General features: G+C 36.1%; 1 protein-coding gene across 1 annotated transcript in view; it reads right to left on the bottom strand.

Annotated features, from left to right (window-relative positions):
- The window catches only part of REEP3 (receptor accessory protein 3), an 80,264-nt gene that overhangs the window by 31,893 nt on the left and 38,794 nt on the right, over positions 1-9,577 (bottom strand). Inside the window, exon 2 of the mRNA XM_005865144.2 lies at positions 8,540-8,612. Within this exon, the coding sequence (XP_005865206.1) occupies positions 8,540-8,612 (73 nt within the window). The remainder of the gene's footprint in view (positions 1-8,539; positions 8,613-9,577) is intronic.

Genomic DNA, 9,577 nt, shown 5'->3' with positions numbered 1-9,577 from the left:
CGGTGTTTACCTATGCCGCCATCTTGGTCTCTCTCCGAGTTTTCAGAAGTTCACTTTTTATATTGTTTAAAGTCCTATTGATTTACATGGGATAATAAATATAATAGGCACAGTTCCCTTTTCATAATACCACATAGCATTTCTCCAGATGTTAGCATGGTAAAGTGCCTACCCTGATAGAAAGAACTAAACTGGGCTAAATGGACATCCTAGTGGTCATCCAAGTTTCTGTTGGGGTCCAACCCCAACAGGTCCAGGGGTCCCCTAAGGTGTGGACGGAGTCGGCGAAGAAGGAATGACACAGAGACAGCCTTCAGTTGATCAGCAGCCTAGTCAGGACCTCTAGCCAGGATCTCCAGCCAAAGTTCTGGTCGGAGTTCTGGTTAGGAACTGATCAGGATCTGATGTTTATTGTCTTGTTACATCTATATTTATACCAGCCGATTTTAATCCTGTCAATTTCTATTACAAAGGTTAGGGCGTTTCTTATCTCCATTCCAGGGAGTAAAGATTATGTAGCTTAACTACCCGCCTGGCACTTAGTTAAGGGGTTGTATCCCCTCCCTAACCTCAGGGAAAAATCCCCACCTGGGGAAACAACCTTTCTCGGAGAGGTGACCTTGGTTAAAACACATGGCACTAAGGAGAGCAAACATATTAAGAACAATATGCTATATATGCCAGGTCCCTTGAAACATATGCTGTGCAGATGTTTCTTCCCTGCAGCGACTGTGTCAAGCAGCAAGGATGGACCGGCTTCCAGCAAGTTTCCATGCTAAACTGTCACCCTACCTTCTTTTTTCCCTTAGTGTTCACAAAGTCTTGGCCCATTATGTTGCCTACTTGAGGTATTCACCAGGGATGGAACCACTTCTTAGGCACCAAAGTCCCCCTGTGCCCAATCAACCATGACATAGTCAATTCCATCTTGCTATTTTCACAAGTGAACTAACATAGTCACTAAAAGGTATGCTCCCCATACTCTGGTTTCTCTTCTGATCGCATAAATCTTTGGCCTTTTAAAAGGTATGCTCCTTTCTCCAGGTGACTGCCAAGGTTATATGACTAACATAGTAAATGAAAAATTTCATTCTCTAGCTAAGATACCACTCTCTATGTACAACTTGTAGCATATTTAAACATGCAATAATCATTCAGATAGTAACAACCAGCCTTTATAAACCACATGATAAAACATAGCCTTCTTGAGAAGCAAAGATTGGTAGGAAAAAACTATAGGAAGAATCAATCTCTGTCATGATTGGAATGAGCCTGTGTTATTAAATTACTTTCCTTCAAAAGCATGTGCAGTCAACCTCACATAGAGAACTGAGGTTCACATTGGGGTGAGTGCAGAGAGAGGCGAGTGATGGAACACAGGATACTTGGGGTAAGGAAGGGCTGGCCGAGTGCCAGAGTGCAGGACAGCATGAAGGCCCTGGGTAAACACAGGGAGGAGAACAAAGGCTGGGGAGAGACGCAGAAAGCAAGATGGATGATTCTCAAGAGAAACTTCACTGAAGCAGAACTTAGGATATGGCCAGCCCTACAACAGGGAAACTAGGATGAAGTCCATCTGCATACATAAGCTTATATTTAAAAAGCAAAATGTGCTAATTACATTCACTTTCACAATAAAATAGGATACCCGTAAATGATTTTCACCTTGATTTTTGCTAAGAATTACTTGGGGATTAAAAAAATTTATATAGATTCCTAGGCCCCATCATCAAAATGTGCAGAGAGAGGGCAGCGAGGGGGTCCAAAGCTCCATGAGAGTTTTTGATGTGTAACCACTGTTGAGAACATGCACTACAAAAGTCTTGCTACCTGAACTGTGGTCTATAGACCAGCAGCACTGGCATCACCTGGGAGCTTGTTAGAAATGCAAAATCTCAAACGCAGGCCATGCGAACTAAATCAGAACCTGCATTTTAACAAATCTCAGGGGCAATCCTATGCCCCTTAAAGTGAGAGGAACACTGCAGTGGGAGGCTACTCTGTGCACGTTCTGGTGGCATCAGGCAGAGAAAGGTGGTATCATTCATAAATGGAATGTCAGAAGAGGCTGGGGTTTGGAGAAAAGATGATGGACTCAGTTTTGTATGGTAATTTGTTAAGTGTAAAAAGTTAAAATGTACCCTTATTTTCAAAACACTGTTTAGGCACATCATCATTAAAACAAACAAACAAACAAACAAACAGAAGCTGGGCCTTTAGTTCAGTTTTCAGAGGCACTGTTTATGTCTAGCAATTGAGCAGACAAAAGCTTAGAGCAAACTACTCAGGAAAGGGAAGCCTTCAGGCTCTTCCACCCGGAAGTTCCATGAGGACGGTCCCTGTTGACTACCCAACAACCCAAGAGCCCAGTTATCTCAAGAGTGGCCACTCGGTGAACTCTCCCTCCCTTCCCAAGGAGGAAGTGCCCTTAGACTGTTCCCTAAGAGCAAGTCTAAATCTGCCTCCTACAGAGAGAAGGTAAGAAGGTTGATTACGAGGCTGATGTTATATTCAAACATAAACTTCCCCAGTTGGCTTCCATAATTTACTTTGCTAATCTTCTCAAGAAGGATATAATAATAAAACAGAAGTGTTAGGTCTTCATTTAAAAGATGCCTGTTGGAAACCTTTGGAAGTTAAAGTAGTATTTTAAAATGAAACCACTAGACTCAATCTATTTCTGTGTTTTCAAAACCTTTTATTTTACTAGTAGTTGGATTTGTGGTTTTATTTTTTTTAAAGGAATCAATCAATATTCTGATAGCCAACAGCAAGACAAAATTTATATATTTATATAATTCAATATATTTTAAATATTTTATAGCTTTAAAAAAGAACTTCACCTTGCAATTCTATTACATTTCTGAAGTAACATCTCATGAGCTTTTAAAAATTACATGAGGTTTTGGGAAAGATTTTAGTTTTCTTACTTAGCTAAAATCTTCAGGAACAGCTCTAGCTTTTATATTTTTAGGGGGCCCTTTCGTAGTGTGATGGCAATATGGCTGACAATCTGATTATTACAGCTGTAGCTGGTAAAGCACTATATTTCTAAAATTACGTAGTGGAAAGATGATGTATGTAGCTGAACATTCCAAAGGTATATCCTGGATTGTGTAAAAGAGAAGATTTTCCTGCATGAATAATGTAACCTTTAGCCAAAAAGGAAAAAGACCTGCTATGCCTTTCATTATTAGAAAAAATTCTATTTTTAAATTTAAAAAAATTAGGTAGTCTAGTATTTACTGTCAAATTTATCATTGTTTACTTAACCCCTCTCTTGTTTCACATTTTGTCAGACCTTTTTTCTACTCTTCTCTCTATCTCAGCTATTTCAAGTATGTATCTTATTAGACTTTTTCAAGGGGAACACCTCTTAGATACTGTAATTCTCCCAATTTTATATTTTTATCTCTGCCTTTTTATTCAGCCTACTTTTCTTTACAAATTCCTTTAATTTTGATATTTTTCTTGCTTTGTGAGTTTAATGTTTCATTTTTTCACTTCCTTTTCAAAATAAAGGCTTATGAATCTATCATATTCAAGAATCTAAACGTATCACTGCCATTTTAATTTTTTAATTCATCTAGTATTGCACTTTTATATTTTTTCTTGTATTCAATTATTATTTCTCCCTTTTGAAACTTATTGGGGGTTTTCTTCAAAGTGGTGAGTTTGTGGTTATTTCCAAACAGATTAGGGGGAGGCAGAACACTGGCTGCCTCTGCACACAGTTCTCCCTGCGGGGAGGGTGGTGGCAGCTGAGTTTTTCGGTTGCTGTAGCTTTTATGATTTTAAGCTGTTCCATCACTAGGGATTAGGGTGGAGGTGGCTAGGCCTCCCTCCAATTTATTACTTAACAACATTTCCTTTCATGGAAACAACGGTTTCTGTCCCTGTTTTTAAAAAATCTATTTCCATTGGCACGATAGTTGGTAAAATTTTTCCTAGATATTAGCAAATGCCTCACTTAGCCTCATAGGTTTAAATGTTACCGTGAGAATTGTTTTTCCTATATGTCTGTTTTCCAAGGTACTTGCCCTGGAAGCTAGAAAAGGACAAGACAGCTGCGGTTGGTCAGCTACATCTTGGCATGAAAGTTGTGAGGATGCTTTCAGTTTACTTCATAAAGGTGAAGGGGTACGCTAATTCACATGCCAAAATTTTAGAAGAAACTGTGTTGGGCATTCATTTAAAGCTCCCCAATTCGACAACCTTATTCAAGCTTACCACTTGTTTTCTAAAATGGATCCAATGTAACTAATGATCCTGAGGTGTCCATGAAGAAAGTGTGTTTAGAAAACATAAGGTAGAGTATCTCACTTGATAATAACAACACTATCAATTATTTCAGCAGCTAAGTTACATATTGATATGTATTACATATAAAATAGGTAAATCTGACACATCAAAAATTAAGCTTACAAAGAATACTCATCACCACTTTAGGTAAATATAAGTACATTTACTTCATTAAAGGATAATGAACTGTTCCAAGTAATTTCATTTACTGTTCGAAGTGAAAATTGTGATTTTTATCAAAACCTGATTTATAAACAACTATAACTCAAGACAAGATACACATGTATTCATTGTTTGTCAGCTAAAATTAAAATTTGAAATTATTGTCAAAGATTTAAAAATGATGTAAATTACCATTAAACCTATCTCTTATGTGAGCACATTTAAAATCAATGTTAATGATAAAATAAGTCTTACTTGGTATCACATAATAATTCAACCACAGTATCCCACTAACAAGGTCAATTTGTAAGTCTGGGTGAAGACGGTAGACTGAATATACACATTTAATTGCATCCCCACCACAAATCTCATTAAAACAACAGTAAACGGATCTTTTTAAAAGACCCAAGTTCAGAAGGATATAGAAGAGAAGAGAACATCAAATTTGTGGAGCTAGGAAGGAAATGGATGAGAAGTGACTTAGGAGGCCTGAGAAAACCGAGTATTAGCCAACAGTGGGAAAAACTGCAATCCTAACTTTCACTGCAAAACTCCCAAAAAAGGCTCAAGAACTGGTGGCACAACTGCCCTCCTATTTTAGCTGTCTGATGGTACCCCTCTTTCCCGCAGCCCAACTCTGAGGCTTAGTCTCTGGAAAGAGTGAATCAAAGATTCTCGGGATTTGCAAATCTCTGGCACAGTGTAGAGTAGGGCTAATAGGAACCAAGTAAAAGTTTATAAATTGAATACTTAGAGCCCCCACCAGAACGTAGCAACTACTAAGTCATCTTTATTAGAAGGAAGGCAACTGATGATGTGCATGTGAAAAATTAAAAAATAGCAAAAGTATAAGCATGTTAATTAGATATGAAAATACATACACTAAAGGATTCAGATAAAAGAGTTGAAAGTAGTTGCCACTGGAGATGAGGAGAGGGTAGGAAACTGCTGTTTTTTATAGTAAGTCTTGAAAAATTTTTGATTTTAAAATTATAAAGAAATACAACCTTAATAAAAATAAAAACTACGAATATCAGAATGGAAAATAAACAGATAAGTATGTGGCCTGACAAAACCAATTTTCAAAAAAAAAAATTTTATATTCCACTTTAATCAGTGGGTTAATCTTTACACTACCTACATTATTACAATCCTTGAACCAAATGAATATTTTTAATGCAAAATATGAAAAGATTCCTAAGGAACACTTTTTGACAATAAAGAGAAGTTCTTCAGTGTTTTTTCCTCCACCCTAAATCTAGTAAGCAACTTCAGATTTTAACAATTGATAAGAACCAGTATGTGGTATGTTTGTTCATTTTCATATCACCCAAATACTCAGCCAAAAATTAGGTCACTTTCAAAACCCAAGTCAACAGAGTTTTAGAGGGCCATTTCTAGCCCTTGAAAGGACTAATCTCACAGAGTTTTCCCTGTTCTTTGTTCTTGCTCACAGTAAATCTCAGGACCAAATGTCTGATTTTGATTTTTATGTGCTGTTAGACAATCTTTTCATTGCCACTTTCTTCAACATTCTTAGAATAAAAACACTGGTTTCCTAGAAAAGCTACAGCAATTACACACCACTTGGAAGTAAACACACTATTTTCAAGTCATGAAATGGTATAAGCTTGAAAAAATTTGCAAACCATACTAATTCTTCAGTAAGTTTACATTTCAATTACTGCAAGACTGAAAGACTTTAAGTAGGCCATATCAGCCACACTATACAGGAAATTATATCCTAGGAAAGCTCTCTTTTAAAAATAGGCAAAGGAAGAAAGGAAGGTTGCCAAAATATACAGCACTTTCCATGTGTTTTGATTTGAACACAGCCATCTGTTTTATCAGGTGCAATCTACTATTTGAAGGCTTACAGGGAATGGTAGTAGTTACGGTGGGAAAAAGTAAATTAATAAAAAATGTTGCTTTCTGAAAATAATTTTGAAGCAGGTATCAGTGGAATTTAGGTTAATAACCAAATACCTCAAAGAAAGTGGGCTTTGGGATAAGTGGGACTAGATTATATACTCCTTACCCCAGCAGCAAAGCTGAGAAACTAGACCAATCTACTTAAGACGTATACATGCTCCTGTAAACACAATTTAGTGTTTGATATAGACTTAAAAGTCAACTCTTATTCCTTTTCTTATTTATTCATTCATTCAAAAAATATTGAGTGCCTACCATATACTGTTCTAGTTAGGGAACTATAGCAGTTAACAAAACTATGGTGGGGAAGACAAACAAAACCAAATAAATAACATAATAACAGATAGTATAAGAGGCTGTTAAAAATAAAATGGGAAAATTTTAAGAAGGTTAATTTTGCTAAAAAACGAACAGACAAAGCAAATTGGGATGGGGATTACCATACAGGAAAACTTTCTGAGAACAGACTGCTGGTAAAACTGTTGTAATTGAAGGTTACATTGGATAACTAAGTTTAGATGAAACTCAGCAAGAAAATTTTTGTCAGAAATAAATTTAGGTTAGAAATACTTAAAGAACAGCCAAGACTTTACAGAACTTTCAAAGACTTCCAATTTCATTTTCTACCATTTTGATTATATTTCATTTAGTTGCTTATGGGTCCTGCTCTAGAACTGGTTAAGCTGCCTCACTGCTCTTCTTAGAAAATACACATATAGTTGTGGCCCCTGAAGACCTGCTGTGGAATTAATCAGAAGCACATTCACTGGCTGGCTGTGAAAGCTATTTCAACTTTTTTTGTGAAGCTAGATCCTCACCTAATTTTCTAAAGGTAGCATGGTAGAAAAGAAAGAATAAAATATTAGAAACAGAAGATATCCATTCCTTCTTTAATGATCCATGTGACCCTGAGCAAGTTAATTCACTGCTCTGAGCCTATAATATTGGAATATTTTTCTGCCTACTTTATAGAGTTGTAGTGAGGACCAATGAGATACTGTGATCTGAAGAATAATATCCCCCTCCCTCAAAAGGTCCACATCCCACCCTGAAATGTGTGAATATGATAGGTTACATGTAAAGGAGAATTCAGGTTGCTAATCAGGTGACCTTGAGTTGGGGAGAGGATCTTGGATTACTCAGGTGAGCCCACTGTAATCACCAGAGTCTTCCTAAGTGGAAGAGGGAGGCAGAAGAGAGAACCAGAGAGATCAGAGCGTGAGGTCTCAGCCCAACATTTCTCACTTTGAAGATGGAGGAAAAGAGCCTTAAGCCAAGGAATGTGGGCAGCCTGTAGAAGCTTGAAAAGGTAAGTAAACAGATTTTCCACTAGAGCCCCCAGGAGGAATGTAGCCCTGTTGATCCATTTCAGATTTCTGACCCATAGTACTGTGTTAATTTTGAAATTGGTAGGGAATTATATAAATGTAAGAGCTTAATAGTGACACTATTCATAATAGACAAAAGGTAAAAATAATCCAGATGTCCATCAATGGATGAATGGAGAAACAATGTTGTATGTGCATACTGTGGAATATTATTCAGCCATAAAAGCAATAAAATACTAATACATGCATGCTATAATGTGGATGAATCTTGAAAACAGGCTAAGTGAAAGAAGCCAGACACGAAAAGGTCACATTAATATAAAATATCCAGAATAGTTAAGTCCATACAAATAGCAAGCAAACTGCTGATTACAATTGTCAGTAATGATGAGGTATCTGCATTTTTAAATCAATTAGAAAGTAACAGAACAACTATGAAAGAGGGAAAAGGTTTTGAGGCTGAAGAAATATACTAGTAATATACCTATAAATTTATAAGGCTAAAAAACCAGACAATCCCCCAACCTCTTAATTATACTGGAACTTACAAACTACGTGAGTAAGAGACATGCAATTATTCATTTGGGAATTAGATTTATTTAAATGTCAATTGACAATGCACTATTTTTTATACCCTACTTTAGAATTCTACTGAAAATTAGTTTAAAAACAGACTAATTTTCAGTATTCCACATTTATATCACATTTTTAACCCAGAACATTATGCCAACCATTTCTAAAATATTGAGTTTTTCTAGTCTTGTATGTAATGGATACATTAAAATAAAATTAATCACTCATAAAACTATACTTACATATTCCTTCACATTTTTTGATTTCACAGCTTTGTATGAATAATATGCAGGATACAGCATTCCAAACACCAACCTACAAGTAAAAAGTATGAGAAGACTAATCAAATAATGCTTTCAACAGCTCATGAAAATATCAACTAACAGAAAAGTAGAAAGTACATGGAAAACATATGATAGTGTAAATGTGTATGAAAGCAAACTTGTGTATAACCTAAATTACTCAGAAATGCAAAAGAAATATGGACTTTTAAGAAACAACAAAAAAAATGATTTTAATATTTCCAGATACAGTTTCATGGAAAAAAGATTTTTAAAAAATTGCCATTTAAACCATTTTTTCTTTTTTTTCTTGAATATTTTTATTGATTTTTAGAAAGAGAGGAAGGGAGAGATAGAAACATCGATCATCTGCCTCCTGTATGCCCCCTACCAGGCAACAAGCCCAAAACCTGAGCATGTGCCCTGACGGAACCAAACCGGCAACTTTTTGGTGCCAGGGATGATGCACAACCAAACAAGCCACACAGGCCAAGGTTAAAACATTTTTTTATCACAAAAAATATTCTGTGGTTCTTTGAAGAACATTTGGAAAATGCAGAAAACGGAAAGAAAAAAGAAAACATTGTCCCAACCCTACTAGTCAGAGATAACCATAGACAGAACTTTAGTGTATGCAACATCCTACTTTTATATGTGTAGTCTACTTTAAAAATAACACACACACACACACACACACAATTTGTGACAATGAAAAAGCAATCCTTCACTTCTAATTATAATGACAGTGCTTGGAAACAATACTTGATATATTTATTACAATATGCATTAAAATAACTCTCTTTAAGCATTTATAAAATTATTAAATCACAGACAGGACTTATTTTAATTAATGCCTTCTGTTAAGATTATTTCACCAATCCCAGATCCAAGAGATGTGTACATATCTATACTAATAAAAGGGTAATATGCTAATTAGACTGGGAGACCTTCCAGGAGACCTTCCGGACGTTCTTCTGGACAAAGCCATGGTGGCGGGGC

This window comes from Myotis brandtii, unplaced genomic scaffold (genome assembly GCF_000412655.1).
Source record: "Myotis brandtii unplaced genomic scaffold, ASM41265v1 scaffold196, whole genome shotgun sequence".
Classification (NCBI taxonomy): Eukaryota; Metazoa; Chordata; class Mammalia; order Chiroptera; family Vespertilionidae; genus Myotis; species Myotis brandtii.
The sequence above is the reverse complement of the archived record's forward strand: the minus strand, read 5'-3'. Positions and strand labels throughout refer to the sequence as shown.